This window comes from Entelurus aequoreus, linkage group LG28, assembly GCF_033978785.1.
Source record: "Entelurus aequoreus isolate RoL-2023_Sb linkage group LG28, RoL_Eaeq_v1.1, whole genome shotgun sequence".
Classification (NCBI taxonomy): domain Eukaryota; kingdom Metazoa; phylum Chordata; class Actinopteri; order Syngnathiformes; family Syngnathidae; genus Entelurus; species Entelurus aequoreus.
In genome coordinates, this window is record NC_084758.1 from 3,746,105 (window position 1) to 3,765,303 (window position 19,199).

The following is a 19,199-nucleotide window of genomic DNA, read 5'->3' on the forward strand; positions in this document are numbered from 1 at the left end:
CTATAGAAATCAACCACTTATAAATACACATTAGTAGGCTAAATGAACCTCTTCAACATAATATATATTTTTAATGCTTAAATCTCAAGATCTACTTTAGATCTGTAGATTATACATTTTTATTATTTTTCATGTTTTTCTTTGTTTGTTTTATGCTCTTTTTTGTCAAAGAAAATGTCTTTTTGTATGGCAAACACACAAAATGTGCAATATTTTAAAAAACAAAACAAAAAAACATTTGTTATACTAAAAAAACAATGTGCAATATTACCAAAAAAAAAACTAAAAAAAAACCTATAGTGAAATATTTGATGTGAAATAAATGGAGACTTGAAAAGGGCAACAATTCCTAACATTGATTTTGATCCACTGAGGGTTTTTTTTTTTACGTACTTTTTGTCAAAACCCTTTTTTTGTGGTAAAGAAAACACAAAATATGCAATATTATCCCCCCAAAAAGTAATTGGAGCCTTAAATAGGTCAATAATTCATAACATTGACAGTTTAAATAAAAACTGTGAATTAATAAAAAAAATATGAATGAATAATTTCATGGGGATCCAAAAGAGTCCCACTCATAAAAGTGTTAAAACTACATTTTAAAAAATACTTTTATTGCTGAAATCTCTAGATCAACTTCAGATCTATCAATTGATTATACATCTGCATTTATTTATTTCATGATTTTTGCACTTTTTGTCAAAGAAAATGTGTTTTTTTATATGGAAAACACAAAAAATATGCAATATTTTCCCCCCAAAAAGTCATTGGAGCCTTAAATAGGTCAATAATTCATAACATTGACAGTTTAAATAAAAACTGTGAATTAATAAAAAAAATATGAATGAATAATTTCATGGGGATCCAAAAGAGTCCCACTCATAAAAGTGTTAAAACTACATTTTTTATAATACTTTTATTGCTGAAATCTGTAGATCAACTTCAGATCTATCAATTGATTATACGTCTGCATTTATTTATTTCATGATTTTTGCACTTTTTGTCAAAGAAAATGTGTTTTTTATATGGAAAACACACAAAATATGCAATATTTTCCCGCAAAGTGATTACAATTTTTTTTTTTAAATAATTGGAGCCTTAAAAAAGTCAATAATTCCTAACATTGATTTTGATCCACTGAGGGTTTTTTTTTTTTTACGCCCTTTTTGTCAAAACCCTGTTTTTTGTGGTAAAGAAAACACAAAATATGCAATATTATCCCCCCAAAAAGTCATTGGAGCCTTAAATAGGTCAATAATTCCTAACATTGACAGTTTAAATAAAAACTGTAAATTAATAAAAAAAATATGAAGTAATAAAATTCATGGGGATCCAAAAGAGTCCCACTCATAAAAGTGTTAAAACTACATTTTTTATAATACTTTTATTGCTGAAATCTGTAGATCAACTTCAGATCTATCAATTGATTATACGTCTGCATTTATTTATTTCATGATTTTTGCACTTTTTGTCAAAGAAAATGTGTTTTTTTATATGGAAAACACACAAAATATACAATATTTTCCCGCAAAGTTATTTAAAATGTTGTTTTAAATAATTGGAGCCTTAAATAAGTCAATAATTCCTAACAACATTGATTTTGATCCGGAGGGTTTGTTTTTTTTACGCCCTTTTTGTCAAAACCCTGTTTTTTGTGGTAAAGAAAACACAAAATATGCAATATTTTCCCGCAAAGTGATTAAAAAAATGTTTTTTTAAATAATTGGAGCCTTAAATAAGTCAATAATTCCTAACATTGATTTTGATCCACTGAGGGTTTTTTTTTTACGCCCTTTTTGTCAAAACCCTGTTTTTTGTGGTAAAGAAAACAAAATATGCAATATTATACCCTCAAAAAGTCATTGGAGCCTTAAATAGGTCAATAATTCATAACATTGACAGTTTAAATAAAAACTGTAAATTAATAAAAAAAATTATGAATGAATAAAATTCATGGGGATCCAAAAGAGTCCCACTCATAAAAGTGTTAAAACTAAATTTTTTTATAATACTTTTATTGCTGAAATCTGTAGATCAACTTCAGATCTATCAATTGATTATACGTCTGCATTTATTTATTTCATGATTTTTGCACTTTTTGTCAAAGAAAATGTGTTTTTTACATGGAAAACACACAAAATATGCAATATTTTCCCGCAAAGTGATTAAAATTTTTTTTTTTTAAATAATTGGAGCCTTAAATAAGTCAATAATTCCTAACATTGATTTTGATCCACTGAGGGTGTTTTTTTTACGGCCTTTTTGTCAAAACCCTGTTTTTTGTGGTAAAGAAAACACAAAATATGCAATATTATCCCCCAAAAAAAGTCATTGGAGCCTTAAATAGGTCAATAATTCATAACATTGACAGTTTAAATAAAAACTGTAAATTAATAAACATTTATGAATGAATAAAATTCATGGAGATCCAAAAGAGTCCCACTCATAAAAGTGTTAAAACTACATTTTTTAAAATACTTTTATTGCTGAAATCTCTAGATCAACTTCAGATCTATCAATTGATTATACGTCTGCATTTATTTATTTCATGATTTTTGCACTTTTTGTCAAAGAAAATGTGTTTTTTTACATGGAAAACACACAAAATATGCAATATTATCCCCCCAAAAAGTCATTGGAGCCTTAAATAGGTCAATAATTCATAACATTGACAGTTTAAATAAAAACTGTAAATTAATAAAAAATTATGAAGTAATAAAATTCATGGGGATCCAAAAGAGTCCCACTCATAAAAGTGTTAAAACTAATTTTTTTAAAATACTTTTATTGCTGAAATCTCTAGATCAACTTCAGATCTATCAATTGATTATACGTCTGCATTTATTTCATGATTTTTGCACTTTTTGTCAAAGAAAATGTGTTTTTTTACATGGAAAACACACAAAATATGCAATATTTTCCCGCAAAGTTATTTAAAATGTTGTTTTAAATAATTGGAGCCTTAAATAAGTCAATAATTCCTAACAACATTGATTTTGATCCAGAGGGTTGTTTTTTTTTTACGCCCTTTTTGTCAAAACCCTGTTTTTTGTGGTAAAGAAAACACAAAATATGCAATATTTTCCCGCAAAGTGATTAAAAAAATGTTTTTTTAAATATTTGGAGCCTTAAATAAGTCAATAATTCCTAACATTGATTTTGATCCACTGAGGGTTTTTTTTTTTTTACGCCCTTTTTGTCAAAACCCTGTTTTTTGTGGTAAAGAAAACACAAAATATGCAATATTATCCCCCCAAAAAGTCATTGGAGCCTTAAATAGGTCAATAATTCAAATAAAAACTGTAAATTAATAAAAAAAATTATGAATGCATAAAATTCATGGGGATCCAAAAGAGTCCCACTCATAAAAGTGTTAAATCTACATTTTTTATAATACTTTTATTGCTGAAATCTCTAGATCAACTTCAGATCTATCAATTGATTATACGTCTGCATTTATTTATTTCATGATTTTTGCACTTTTTGTCAAAGAAAATGTGTTTTTTTATATGGAAAACACACAAAATATACAATATTTTCCCGCAAAGTTATTTAAAATGTTGTTTTAAATAATTGGAGCCTTAAATAAGTCAATAATTCCTAACATTGATTTTGATCCACAGGGTTTGTTTTTTTTACGCCCTTTTTGTCAAAACCCTGTTTTTTGTGGTAAAGAAAACACAAAATATGCAATATTATCCCCTCAAAAAGTAATTGGAGCCTTAAATAGGTCAATAATTCCTAACATTGACAGTTTAAATAAAAACTGTGAATTAATAAAAACAATATGAATGAATAATTTCATGGGGATCCAAAAGAGTCCCACTCATAAAAGTGTTAAAACTAAATTTTTAAAAAATACTTTTATTGCTGAAATCTGTAGATCAACTTCAGATCTATCAATTGATTATACGTCTGCATTTATTTATTTCATGATTTTTGCTCTTTTTGTCAAAGAAAATGTGTTTTTTATATGATTTGATTAGATTTGTATTAAGGATCCCCGTCAGCTGCTTGCCTCAACAACCCACTAGTCTTCCTGGGGTCCACAATTCAATACAATTATATACAATATGGAAAACACAAAATATGCAATATTTTCCTGCAAAGTGATTTAAAAATGTGTTTTAAATAGTTGGAGCCTTAAATAAGTCAATAATTCACAACAACATTCCTTTTGATTCATTACTATTTTTTGAGCAATGGCAGCTTTCAAGAAACAAACATGGCAGCTTTGTGTTTTCAGAGTCAACATTACAACTTTTTATTCATACATTATCAATATGGTTATTTTTTTTCACCTCTTTTATTCCACTTTTTTATTTTTTTTTAACATATTTTTGGTCGGTGATGTTGGATCTGCTCAAGTCCCGACTATGGATCCACAAAGATGTGCAACAATAGTTTGTTCCTACAGAAAAATGACTTGTAGTTTTTTTCTTCATGTTTTTATTCTTAGAACGAGAGATGTTTGTACTTCACACTTAATGTCGGACACTATTTTGCACAGGTGACGTACGATGTGGACATTTGCACGCCATGATTGTAGCTTCAATAAATGCTTCGGTAGATTCACGGAGGAGCGACGACACGTTGGTATTTCTTCTTCCGCCGGACGACTTAAGTCCTTCTAGAATTGCTAGATGACATATATTACACCACGTGAATGCTAAAAGATGCTCTTTGAACATCTGTGCTGCTTGAATAATCTTTAAAGCGCGTTTAAACACCTTTTCGGTCATAAAAATGCACCTGAAAATAATAATAAAAATTGGCGGGTGTTGTTGACTTAATCTTGTGCAAACATCTGGAAGACGTGACTGTTGGCTAAAGTGCTTTTTAGGCCTTTTCAAATTGCAGTTTTAATGTGAACTGTTCCCACTGACGTTTCAACGTGTCAAACATGGATCATCAAACGTGATTGGCAGCTTCCTACAAGATGCTCACTTCACCTTGTAATAAAAACCCACCAAAAAAATATTTAGCCTTTTTTTATTTTTTTTATTTTTGAATGGGAATTGCACTTTTTATTTTGTCAATCATCCACAATCAATATGTTTTTCTTTTTTTTTTAATGCATTCTAAGTCGTAAAATACAGCAAGTAGGAGGTGGCTAACAATGCAGCTAATGGTAGTTTTCTAAAGCCCTCTAAAAAAACATCTCGTGTCCTGAATATTAACCAAGTATTAGCAATATTGTTATTATCAGCGCTAACGCAGTTGAAGCTAACTAGCTTATGTTGCTATATTGAAGTATTGAGCTGCTGCGTTGCATCGGAGTTGGTGAAAGTTAATCCTAGATGATAAATCATGTCTCTCACCTGGATAGTACAACATTGTGGACGTACACCCACAAGTTGGTCTACTACGAAAAATAAACGAAAAGTTGCTCGTTTGCAGCATTTTTTATTTAATCTATTTTTTTAACTGTGTAAGGATTATGATTACTTCGTCATGTAAACCAGAAGATATAAACATCCCAGTGAGAGCAGACATTGTACAGTAAGATATTGTTTTATTACGTTTGTATACCTTGTTTAGCACTTAGCAATACTGCTACATGATGGTTAGTGTTTCACGTCCTCCTTATATTCAGGTTCAAAAATAAAAGATCCTGGATCATCGTTTGTCCCAAACTAGTCTTTGTTGTCTCTCATCAAGTCTGCCCTGATTGGTAGTCTTGATGTTGTTGAAGGGAAAGTGAAGGCTGTGATGGGTTTGTGAAAATAATACACCGCCGTATGCTTAAAATGATCAAAATAAGTAAATATTACATGTTATTATGAATGTTACTACATGACATATATACTTACATCATGTATATATTACATGTTATTATGAATGTTACTAGATACTACATATATACTTACATCATGTATATATTACATGTTATTATGAATGTTACTACATGACATATATACTTACATCATGTATATATTACATGTTATAATGAATGTTACTACATGACATATATACTTACATCATGTATATATTACATGTTATTATGAATGTTACTACATGACATATATACTTACATCATGTATATATTACATGTTATTATGAATGTTACTACATGACATATATACTTACATCATGTATATATGACATGTTATTATGAATGTTACTAGATACTACATATATACTTACATCATGTATATATTACATGTTATTATGAATGTTACTACATGACATATATACTTACATCATGTTTATATTACATGTTATTATGAATGTTACTACATGACATATATACTTACATCATGTATATATTACATGTTATTATGAATGTTACTACATGACATATATACTTACATCATGTATATATTACATGTTATTATGAATGTTACTACAGGACATATATACTTACATCATGTATATATTACATGTTATTATGAATGTTACTACATGACATATATACTTACATCATGTATATATTACATGTTATTATGAATGTTACTACATGACATATATACTTACATCATGTATATATTACATGTTATTATGAATGTTACTACAGGACATATATACTTACATCATGTATATATTACATGTTATTATGAATGTTACTAGATACTACATATATACTTACATCATGTATATATTACATGTTATTATGAATGTTACTACATGACATATATACTTACATCATGTATATATTACATGTTATTATGAATGTTACTAGATACTACATATATACTTACATCATGTATATATTACATGTTATTATGAATGTTACTAGATACTACATATATACTTACATCATGTATATATTACATGTTATTATGAATGTTACTAGATACTACATATATACTTACATCATGTATATATTACATGTTATTATGAATTTTACTGCATTATATATATATACTTACAGCGTGTATATAAAACCTTGGTGGATATTTTTAGAGCCTTTTATAGGCGCATTAGCTCCATTGCTAGCTGACTTTTGCGCACATTTATTTACAATTTAGAATGCATAAAAAAACTAAAACATGTGTTCTTGTCTTACATAAGGATTGTGAGTGATAGGCAAAATTCCCCTTTAATTGTGACAAAACCTTCAAAACTTGAACTGCTCGTGACAAATTCCGTTTATTTTCCTTATGTCTGTGGTGAAAAGGCCATGTAACAAGACGCTGGGGGCTGTGTCGCAAGTAGTACACTTAAACAAAGACACCGTCTACTTAGTTCCTGAAGGCCCGGGTCGTGCCGCCCCTGATTATTCACTGTCGGAAAAACATGTATTCCATATATAAGTCGCAGATATATACGTTGTGAAATGAGATATTTACATGGAAATGTTTATTTACATACCTTCATTGTGTACGCAACACGGCAGTAAAACGGCTGATCATACAAAACAGAAGTCGTGGTCATGGACCCACTAGCTGCGCAAGCTAGCTCTCCAATCAGCTAAACAGACTCAATAACTCCACGGTGACGTTTTGGTGAGTTTACTGAGGAATTTGTGAAAGTGAATCAATACAAAAAGAATGCCGTTGTAAGCTAATAACACTAACACGGACACGCATGAGCATGTTAGCTAATGCGAATGACGCTAGCTTGATCACATTGTAATAGCACGTAGAAATAAGCGTGAAAACACTCCTACAGACATCAAACACGGGACGCTTTAGTAAGTAATAATTGTTTTAGTTATATTGTAAAACGTACAATTGTTGCTTGGGGCGATGACTGAAGAATCCATATGTGTAGTAACGCGATGGACGGCCGGAAGACGGAACGCCACTTCTACTTTCCATTTCGAGCCTCGAAAAAAGAAGGGTTCTGCAGCACCCGCAGTGAGCAAACCCATCCAAAAGGTGGCGCCACACCACAAACAATGACACACCTCTTCAGTGTATTTGTTTTATAAGCCGCAGGGTTCAAAGCGTAGGAAAAAAGTGGAGGCTTATAGCTTGGAATTTACGGTATCTTGAATCTCGTTTGTCGACGATGCAATCGAAAATGCTAACCGTTTTTATTTTGTACAAACGTATCGACCGCAATTCCGGGTCTGGGCTTCATACAATGCTGCGCCTAATTTGTGGACTTTTAGGAACTTCACAGGCCGCTATCAATTAGCCTCGTCAGTGATGAATGCAGAATCCCTCCGAGTAGATTCGCTACGGACGGCTAGACGAAGGGAATGGCACTTGCACTTCCGGTTCGAAGCTCCGTCTGGACAGAAGAGCGGTGCAGCACCTTTTAAGTGTTGGCTCGTCTTTTTCAAACGGTCAGTAAAGGAAAATCCATAACTTAGCCGAACCGTTTTATAAGCCGCAGGGTTCAAAGTGTAGGAGAAAAGTAGCGGCTTATAGTTGGTACTGGGAATGACGATGGCAATATTTCACTGCTAACCAGTCTAGTTAGCTCTGTCGCTACGTAGCCAAGATGTGTGAACACACGAAAGCCCTGGTGGGACTAAGTGGAAGTGTGCAAGCGTGCCAAATGAGACACAGCCAAAGACTTTTCTGGTCGACTTCTACAGAGCTGGCGAGAAAGAAGGTTTTCGTAAGGCATTCCATCAAAGTGCAACTGAAACGTCCATCGGGGGCGGGGGGGAACTGGTAGGAGAAGTTAGGGCGGTAGGTTAACGTGTCGTCAGTAAGACCGTTGAGGTAGTTTGACTCCGCAGTCAAAGGGGAGCGAGCACCTACCTGAAGGACAACAGACACGACGGCCACGCCCATGACTAAAAACACGGGTCCGGAAAAAGGTAATCGGTCCTGCCGGGCACGACGCGCCATCATTGGAGCGCGAAGGCGGCCAGCGTCTCCTCCCGCTTGAGGGCGTTGCGGGCGACGATCTGCTCCACGGCCACGTAGGTCCCCGCCAGGAAGCCCACCAGGCCCAGCAGGCTGATGAACAGGTTCTTGGCGATGGAGGGCGGCGACAGGCCCTCGCCGTGCAGGGTCAGGATCTGCAGGATGGGCGGGAAGATGAGCGCCAGGAAGCTGCTGCTGACCGAGCCCACCAGCGAGATCACCAGGTCCAGCTCCGGGACCAGGATGGCCAGAGCGCCTGTCCGAGGACACACGGACACATTCCAACAGTCAAAGTGGGGACCGACTACGGGACTCAAGCTTATAATGTGGGCGCCAGAACACACACACACACACACACACACGCACACACACACGCACACACACACACACACACACACACACACACACACACACACACACACGTCTTGCCTACTTTGTGTGGACCCACGTTTGGTTAGTAGGTTGTGAGGGCCCCCCTTTCCACTATAGCTAGAATGATGAAAAAATATATATCTAGCCCTAGATGGGAGTAAAGAGTTGCAACTAGGGATGTCCGATAATGGCTTTTTGCCCATATCCGATATTCCGATATTGTCCAACTCTTTAATTACCGATACCGATATCAACCGATATATGCAGTCGTGGAATTAACACATTATTATGCCTAATTTGGACAACCAGGTATGGTGAAGATAAGGTACTTTTTTTTTAAAATTAATAAAATAAGATAAATAAATTAAAAACATTTTCTTGAATAATAAAGAAAGTAAAACAATATAAAAACAGTTACATAGAAACTAGTAATGAATGAAAATGAGTAAAATGAAGTGTTAAAGGTTAGTACTATTAGTGGAGCAGCAGCACGCACAATCATGTGTGCTTACGGACTGTATCCCTTGCAGACTGTATTGATATATATTGATATATAATGTAGGAACCAGAATATTAATAACAGAAAGAAACAACTCTTTTGTGTGAATGAGTGTAAATGGGGGAAGGAGTTTTTTTTGGGTTGGTGCACGAGTAAGTGTATCTTGTGTTTTTTTATGTTGATTTAATAAAAAATAAAAAAAACGATACCGATAATAAAAAAAACGATACCAATAATTTCCGATATTACATTTTAAAACATTTATCGGACATCCCTAGTTGCAACCTCACTTCAGAATGCAAAACACACAAAGTAAAAAAAATATTTGACTTCTGTAGTTGTGAGGAGCAGGCAAATGTCCTCACAAGTCAAAAGATCCTCACAGAAAGGTGGTTTATCAAGTGTATGTCCACACAAGGACGGTGAGACAAGTGCACACACACACACACACACACACACACACACACACACACACACACACACACACACACACACACACACACACACACACACACACACACACACACACACACACACACACACACACACACACACACACATACATGTCTTGCCTACTTTCTGTGGACCCACGTTTGGTTAGTAGGTTGTGAGGGCCCCCCTTTCCACTATAGCTAGAATGATGAAAAAATATATATCTAGCCCTAGATGGGAGTAAAGAGTTGCAACTAGGGATGTCCGATAATGGCTTTTTGCCCATATCCGATATTCCGATATTGTCCAACTCTTTAATTACCGATACCGATATCAACCGATATATACAGTCGTGGAATTAACACATTATTATGCCTAATTTGGACAACCAGGTATGGTGAAGATAAGGTACTTTTTAAAAAAAATTAATAAAATAAGATAAATAAATTATAAACATTTTCTTGAATAATAAAGAAAGTAAAACAATATAAAAACAGTTACATAGAAACTAGTAATGAATGAAAATGAGTAAAATTAACTGTTAAAGGTTAGTACTATTAGTGGAGCAGCAGCACGCACAATCATGTGTGCTTATGGACTGTATCCCTTGCAGACTGTATTGATATATATTGATATATAATGTAGGAAGCAGAATATTAATAACAGAAAGAAACAACTCTTTTGTGTGAATGAGTGTAAATGGGGGAAGGAGTTTTTTTTGGGTTGGTGCACGAGTAAGTGTATCTTGTGTTTTCTTATGTTGATTTAATAAAAAAAACCAAAAAAAACCAAAAAACAAAAAAAACCAAAAAAAACAACGATACCGATAATAAAAAAAACGATACTAATAATTTCCGATATTACATTTTAAAACATTTATCGGACATCCCTAGTTGCAACCTCACTTCAGAATGCAAAACACACAAAGTAAAAAAAATATTTGACTTCTGTAGTTGTGAGGAGCAGGCAAATGTCCTCACAAGTCAAAAGATCCTCACAGAAAGGTGGTTTATCAAGTGTATGTCCACACAAGGACGGTGAGACAAGTGCACACACACACACACACACACACACACACACACACACACATACATGTCTTGCCTACTTTCTGTGGACCCACGTTTGGTTAGTAGGTTGTGAGGGCCCCCCTTTCCACTATAGCTAGAATGATGAAAAAATATATATCTAGCCCTAGATGGGAGTAAAGAGTTGCAACTAGGGATGTCCGATAATGGCTTTTTGCCCATATCCGATATTCCGATATTGTCCAACTCTTTAATTACCGATACCGATATCAACCGATATATACAGTCGTGGAATTAACACATTATTATGCCTAATTTGGACAACCAGGTATGGTGAAGATAAGGTACTTTTTAAAAAAAATTAATAAAATAAGATAAATAAATTATAAACATTTTCTTGAATAATAAAGAAAGTAAAACAATATAAAAACAGTTACATAGAAACTAGTAATGAATGAAAATGAGTAAAATTAACTGTTAAAGGTTAGTACTATTAGTGGAGCAGCAGCACGCACAATCATGTGTGCTTATGGACTGTATCCCTTGCAGACTGTATTGATATATATTGATATATAATGTAGGAAGCAGAATATTAATAACAGAAAGAAACAACTCTTTTGTGTGAATGAGTGTAAATGGGGGAAGGAGTTTTTTTTGGGTTGGTGCACGAGTAAGTGTATCTTGTGTTTTCTTATGTTGATTTAATAAAAAAAACCAAAAAAAACCAAAAAACAAAAAAAACCAAAAAAAACAACGATACCGATAATAAAAAAAACGATACTAATAATTTCCGATATTACATTTTAAAACATTTATCGGACATCCCTAGTTGCAACCTCACTTCAGAATGCAAAACACACAAAGTAAAAAAAATATTTGACTTCTGTAGTTGTGAGGAGCAGGCAAATGTCCTCACAAGTCAAAAGATCCTCACAGAAAGGTGGTTTATCAAGTGTATGTCCACACAAGGACGGTGAGACAAGTGCACACACACACGCACACACACACACACACACACACACACACACACACACACACACACACACACACACACACACACACACACACACACACACACACACACACACACACACACACACACACACACACACACACACACACACACACACACAACCACCACTCTTAGTAGTTTAAGTTCAGGCCACTCCATGAGGTCTGGATGTTCTAATTTTGTAATTGTTACACTCATTGAACGATTAATCAAAGCAACACAAAATAAATCAAAGCTTTTTTCTAACGAAATGAAAGATTTTCACTGATTAATCCTTTCAGCCCAAATGTTACACCCTTCTAAACGAGCCACGAAAGTATAAATGATGTCGGTCCAACATAAAGGCACTACAGATGCTGTGTTGCAGAGAGAAACCACACAAATGCCTGCATCAAAAGCAGTCTTTTCTTTGTTAAACCACATTTCCCATTTCAGCCAATTTCAAACAAGTGGCTCCTTTATTAGCCCAAACGTGCCAATCATGGTCCAATCACGTAACAGGGAAGCAGGGAATTTAAACGAGCACTTTAAATCAATTTAACTGTCAAAACATGAACTTTTTTTGAGCTGTATGACAGGGTGAACACGGTCAAACAGCTCTTAGTATGCTGCTCAGTTCATTCCAGGCTAAACAGAAAGTACAAGAATGAAACTTAACTGGGGCTCTCACCCTTTTTGACCTTGGGGCCCAACTTTTTCATTACAGAGGGGGCCAGGGCCCAATGGACGTGGACCCCGACTTAAACAAGTTGAAAAACGTATTCGGGTGTTACCATTTAGTGGTCAATTGTACGGAATATGTACTTCACTGTGCAATCTACTAATAAAAGTTTCAATCAATCAATCAAATATCAACACCTACTCTTGATTATAAAAGTGTTCAATAATGACATCTAACCTAATCACAGTTTCAACAATGATTTGCAAGCATGTGTTAATCACAAAGATAGTTATCGAGGCTTCGGTCAGGCTGATTACGAAAAACTCGAATTTACTGCAAAACTGATGAAAAATAAATGAAATACATGCAATAACAGAGTGCTAAAATACATACATTCTAACTAAATGTATAATAAATAATGACTACAACAGTAAATAAACACAAGACATATATATACTCTATTAGCCACAACACAACCAGGCTTATATTTAATATGCCACAAATTAATCCTGCATAAAAACACCTGCGTGTTTGTTATGCTAGCTCCTATGCTAGCTCCTAGCTCCATAGAACACGCCAATACAATTCAAACACCTGATCAACACACACAATCACTCAGCCCAAAAGACCGTTCACCTAACCCAAGGTTCATAAAGCTTATATATTTTAAAAAAGTTACGTACATACGCAAAAAAAAGTTGCGCACATACGGTCAAGCGATCAAATGTTTAGAAGCCAAAGCTGCATACTCACAGTAGCACGTCTGCGTCTTTGTCATCCAAATCAAAGTAATCCTGGTAAGAGTCTATGTTGTCCCAGTTCTCTACAGGCGTCTGTGTATCCAAGTCAAAAGTCCTCCTGGTTAGAGTCTCTGTTATCCGAGTTCTTCCATCTTGACTGCATCTTTCGGGAATGTAAACAAAGAAGCGCCGGCTGTGTACTGTTGTGGCTGACTACGTTCGAAAAATACGTCCATTTCGCACCGACAACTTTCTTCTTTGCTTGCTCAGCTTCCTTCTCCATAATGCAATGAGCATGATTGCAACAGATTCACGAACACAGATGTCCAGAATTAGTGCCTGTGGTCAAGGCTCATATCGTTCAGTTTCGCTCCCACACCAACGGCACAACATCATTTTTACTTCATAAAATAGATTTACTGGTAGTAAGTAAGATACCAAAAGTTCGGAAATTGACACCTAGCCCATTTTGTGTAATCGGTGTTGAAAGCCGGTACTATTTTTCAGTGAGGCGCAGTGATATCTAGTGGGGAGTGGCGCGGTTTTGGTCACATGGACCAATCAGGTAGCAGCTTTATTCTAACAACATACCTGCTATGGCGACAACAACATCCGAGAGTGAAGAGGAACGAAAGACCTCAAAAGTTAGAAAAAAAGTGCGTAAAGAGGAAAATAAAAGATGCTATATGCATCTTTCATCTGTGAACAATGAGGACGTCCAGCACTTCACTCGGACACGGTGGGACACATACAGAAACTATTTAAAACAGTGGCTTTGTCTGCAAGACCAGAACAAGCATCTGGCAGAAATCTATAAACATTGCTCGGATGTAGATTTTGACGCTATTCCTGACGACGCTGGGTTTCACGCAACATGCTACCGACGTTTTACAGATAAATCTGCATTGTTTTATGCCGAGAAAAGGACCGCACGGGCGGTGGGAGAACCATCTGCAGCCGCAGGTCAGTCAGCAGGCACGTCTGAAACTCCCCGAAAGAAACTTCGATCTCGTTCAGGTTTGCCCGTTGCTTCTGCCGGCCCCGTCCTGCCAGCCATCTGTATAATTTGTCAAAAAGTGGAAAAGTACACTCGTGTGGGAGGAAAACGCCAGAGGGATCAACTCACACAAGCAGAAACCGTGTCGGCAGGTATGTGACACACACACACACACACACACACACACACACACACACACACACACACACACACACACACACACACACACACACACACACACACACACACACACACACACACACACACACACACGTGTGTGAATCTATAGTAATAATGTTACAGTACATAGCGTAGGATTGAAAGAATGTGTTGTTACTTTGTAATAACCACATGGACCATTTATACACTGTCAGAGTTAAGGGGAGACCTTGGAATTTAAAAGTTTGAGAACCACTGGCCTAGAAAAGGAAGCCCCACCCATCCCCCCATATACCTTCACACCACAGCCCCAATCTCTCTCTCCCCCCCCCACACACACACACACACACACACACCCCTGGACTGATTTACACATCACAACCCCCACCCCTCCCCCCGCACACCTTCACACCTCACCCCTCATCCCTGAACTGACTGAACTGTGACCACTACCCACATCCCTGCTGTGACTTCATGTCACCTCCACTGCTGCTACAATAATTGAAGAATGCATAGTGCACTTTATACATCATCATTGTCATATCATCCATTATCATCTTCACTGTGAACTGAATGTGCAATACTGCTTCTGTCTACTCATGCCCACTATAGATCTGTTGTAAGATCCACACTTTAATTTACTTTATCTTATTTCTTTATTTTTGTTTCTTATTTTATTTTATTATATTTATTAGTATTAAACATCCTTAGCATTTACATTTTTAGTAAGTTTATTGTAAGTGTGCAATATAGTTTAAGTTTATTCTTGTTTAATTTTTATATTCTGTGATTCTTTATTTAGCTTAAGTTTATATTTATATTTATATTTTGTGAATTTGCAAGGGGGACCAGCAAAATAAGCTTTTCATTGTGCAGTGTGACTGTCTGTTTATCTGTGCATATGACAATAGATATCTTGAATCTTGGAATGTTTAGCTGGGAGTTCAGCAGCTCACATCACAGAGTCGTAAATCACAGGGTCATAAATACCTCTCCAACCCCCCACTCAAGACACACACACACACACACACTTTTTTACTTGTAAATCTCTGATTTTGCCAATAAAGCTTATTCTAATTATTTTTCTTTTAAAGGCCAGTTGCTGAAGGCAGCTGAGATTAAGAAAGATGCTGCCATTCTTCTGCACATCAACGACAAAGACTGTGTTGCTATAGAGGTCCGGTACCATAGGACCTGTTACAGACAGTACACCAGGTTCTTGTCACTGTCTACAGCAACGCACACTGCAACCAGAGATGAAGAAATGTGAGTAATTACACTGTACTGTCATTTTGCTCACATTTAAAAAGTAAAAAAAATTTCAACAACATGCAGCTTATATTTAGTTTTGCTTAAGATACAGCTTTGAAAGCATGACTCTTTGCACATGTTAAGTGTGTGTGTGTGTGTGTGTGTGTTTTCAGACAACCCTTTGCTGACAGCTACAACCTCTTCTGTGACCAAGTGATCCGTCAAAGGATTATAATTGACAAAGAGGTGCTGAGAATGGACAAGCTAAGGAAGTTGTTCGTGGACACCGTTAAGAAGCACGAAGATCTTGATGCTTCAGGCTACAGGTAACTGAAACAAAAATAATAAAATATTCATACTGAAAAGTTTATTATTTATAGATTTAGTCTCTCCCCATAAAGGCTATGAGAGTATGTTTAAAGTAATTTGATTATCATTGATGTGTGTGTGTGTGTGTGTGTGTGTGTGTGTGTGTGTGTGTGTGTGTGTGTGTGTGTGTGTGTGTGTGTGTGTGTGTGTGTGTGTGTGTGTGTGTGTGTGTGTGTGTGTGTGTGTGTCTGTGTCTGTGTCTGTGTCTGTGTGTCTGTGTGTAATGTGCTCATATTTCCCTTTAACTTTATGTTTCAGGAGGGATAAACTGAAAAGAAGGTTGGTCCGTGATTTCCCCCAGCTGGTTTTCCACTGCCCTCCCCAGCGCAACGTCTCTGAAATGGTTTTTGTTGAGACATTATCGTTAGCAGACAGGGTACCTCTGCCATCAGGCACATCACCATCATCTACCGAGTCAACTGAGGTGAGCCAAGCTGAAAGCCAAGCTGAAAGTGACAGTGAACACACGGCTAGTACAACAGCTGGTCAGAATACCACGGAGAACACAAGGACACTTTACAGTGCAGGGCTGATATTGAAGCGCCTTCTAAGTGACTCTCCCGGTATGAAATGCCCGTGGCCTCCCACAGCAGAGGATTTAAATGTATCTGAAGCTAAATCTGTTGTGCCTGTTGAACTGTACAACTTCATTGCCTGGATTATAGGTGCAACAGAAGAGCCAACACTAGCCTGTTATGTTGATGTTCCTGATGATGTGAATCTAAAGGTTATCTCTCTTTGTCAAGACATTGTGTATCTGGCATCTAAAGGTCGAAAGCAGACACCCAAGTCATTGTGTCTTGGTCTAACTGTTCGCCATTTAACAGGTTCATCAAATGTTCTGTCACTGCTGAATAGGTTAGGACATTGTGCTTCACGGGACACAGTTGTCAGTCTTGACACTAGCCTTGCTCAGCTACAACTTTTAGAGGGTAGAAAGAAAATACCCAAGGGATTCGCACAGAAGGCACACACAATACTGGTGTAGGACAACATTGATTTTGGGGAGGAGACACTGTCAGGTCATGGAACTACTCACCACACAAATGGCATTATGCTCCAAAGTTCTGTCACTGAAACTGTGTCGAGAACAGAGAGACAGCCACTACAGAAGGCAGTTAAATCATTCAAACCACCTCCTAGCTACCCCGTAGAACACTACCAACAGTCTAAAAGACACGGGCCACAGAACTTGAGTCACCATGGAAGTGTTCCATTGGATGCAGAAACATACAGGTTGAACACTGTATCTGCTGCCAAAACTGAACTGGCATATGTTTCAGTAAAGTACACAGATGCTGAAGCATGCACAGTGCCAAGCTGGACAGGTTTCCATACACTGCTCCAAAGTGGGGCCACTCTGCCAAAGTCAGCACTGTATTATCTTCCAGTCATTGAGGCTTCACCGACGGAGATGTCAACAGTTAACACGATTTTGAAGCGAAGTGTTGAAATTGCTGATCAGCTAGCACTGGACCATGTAGTGGTAGTTTTTGACCAGGCTATATATGCCAAAGCTCAGCAAATCCGCTGGAAGGACCAGGAATTGACAAAACGCCTTGTGATTAGACTTGGTGAGTTTCATACTTGCATGTCTTTCCTAGGGATTATAGGAAAAAGGTTTGGTGATGCAGGACTGCAAGACATACTCATTGAGTCTGAAGTTGTTGCCCCAGGTTCCATCAATGGTGTGATCAGTGGTCATCATTACAACCGCAGCATGAGGGCACAGAAACTTATGTATGTTTTGGTCTTTTGTGTGTGTTTGTGTGTGTGTGTGTGTGTGTGTGGGGGGGGGGGGGGTATAAATGACACATGCTGTGAAACAATTTGCTTCTTTAATAAATATTTATCATATTTTATACCAATTTGGGCCTTTACTGCATCTATTTTAATCTTGTCCATTTTTGCCTTATTCCAGTTTTGGGGTGCATGGTAATATTTTGCTAGATTTTAAGCCACTTTTGGCCACGGTGTGTTACTTCTTTTGTACCTTTGATTACATAGAAGGTTGTGACATTTTTTTAATGTATGATACATAAGCTTTTAGCTAAATTTAATAAGTGTGTGCTTCATTGTGCTGGGGCAAATCACTTCAGTTGAATCGTTTTTTAAGAAATTTGCTACATTTCATGATCTAAATTCACATATGAGTATACTAAGGCACCAATATTTGTTTCAGATGTTAGGTATATGTATTTATGATATTTGAGAAATATTTTGTGTTGCCAAAATGAATAAGACATATTTTACAAGCCAAAACTGCAGCACAAGATTTTCGTTTTTTGTGATTTACCTCTATATACATTTCTGGCTTGTGACAAAATTTGGCTAGGTATCATGTTCTGAACTTTTAACCCAAAGTCCAGAAGGGTATTATCTATGCAAAAATGCATTGAACAAGTTGTGCTTAGACGTGGGAGCGAAATTCATTTTCTAGGCACTTTTTCTCATGTCAGCTCACCGTCTAAATACTGTGGAATTATGAAATGAAAACAGAGCTTTTTCATATTGGCTTCAATGTGGAAGGCATACCCGTGTTCGCCGGGCTACGTCACGCGCATACGTCATCCTCAGAGGCGTTTCGAACTGGAAGTTTAGCGGCAAATTTAAAATGTCACTTTATAAGTTAACCCGGCCGTATTGGCATGTGTTATAATGTTAAGATTTCATCATTGATATATAAACTATCAGACTGCGTGGTCGGTAGTAGTGGCTTTCAGTAGGCCTTTAAGAAACTTCTCTATGAGTTTAGCTCCAGACTTCTTCCGTTTGTCGTTGTCATTACTGCCACAAGTGGTGGGAAAGTGTATTACAACTGATTATCACTACGACCCATACGGACCACAGCTGGGAAACGGATTTGTTTTAGAGGCCCTCTAGGGGGCGCTTGCGGCCCAACAACGGTTAAGAA

The 19,199-nt window shown here is 36.4% G+C and overlaps 2 protein-coding genes across 3 annotated transcripts in view; one reads left to right on the plus strand and one right to left on the minus strand.

Moving 5' to 3' along the window:
- Positions 1 to 6,488: 6,488 nt before the first annotated feature.
- slc36a1 (solute carrier family 36 member 1) overlaps positions 6,489 to 19,199 on the minus strand; it is a 75,218-nt gene continuing 62,507 nt past the window's right edge. For both annotated transcript variants that reach the window (XM_062039628.1, XM_062039627.1), the window contains exon 12: positions 6,489 to 9,024. In XM_062039628.1, the coding sequence (XP_061895612.1) occupies positions 8,750 to 9,024 (275 nt within the window). In that variant the 3' untranslated portion in view covers positions 6,489 to 8,749. The remainder of the gene's footprint in view (positions 9,025 to 19,199) is intronic.
- Positions 14,128 to 17,273, plus strand: LOC133645126 (uncharacterized). The gene is made up of 5 exons (XM_062039951.1): positions 14,128 to 14,472; positions 14,527 to 14,658; positions 15,760 to 15,931; positions 16,090 to 16,242; positions 16,544 to 17,273. The coding sequence occupies exons 1-5, from the start codon at positions 14,196 to 14,198 to the stop codon at positions 17,271 to 17,273; spliced, it is 1,464 nt and encodes a 487-aa protein (XP_061895935.1). The 5' UTR covers positions 14,128 to 14,195.

Excerpts from the sequence above, each read along its gene's own strand:
- LOC133645126 (XM_062039951.1), top strand. The coding sequence starts at position 14,196 with ATGCATCTTTCATCTGTGAACAATGAGGACGTCCAGCACTTCACTCGG. Across the intron at positions 14,473-14,526 it reads AGAACCATCTGCAGCCGCAG|GTTTGCCCGTTGCTTCTGCC; the intron begins GTCAGTCAGCAG and ends GATCTCGTTCAG. Across the intron at positions 14,659-15,759 it reads AGCAGAAACCGTGTCGGCAG|GCCAGTTGCTGAAGGCAGCT; the intron begins GTATGTGACACA and ends TTTCTTTTAAAG.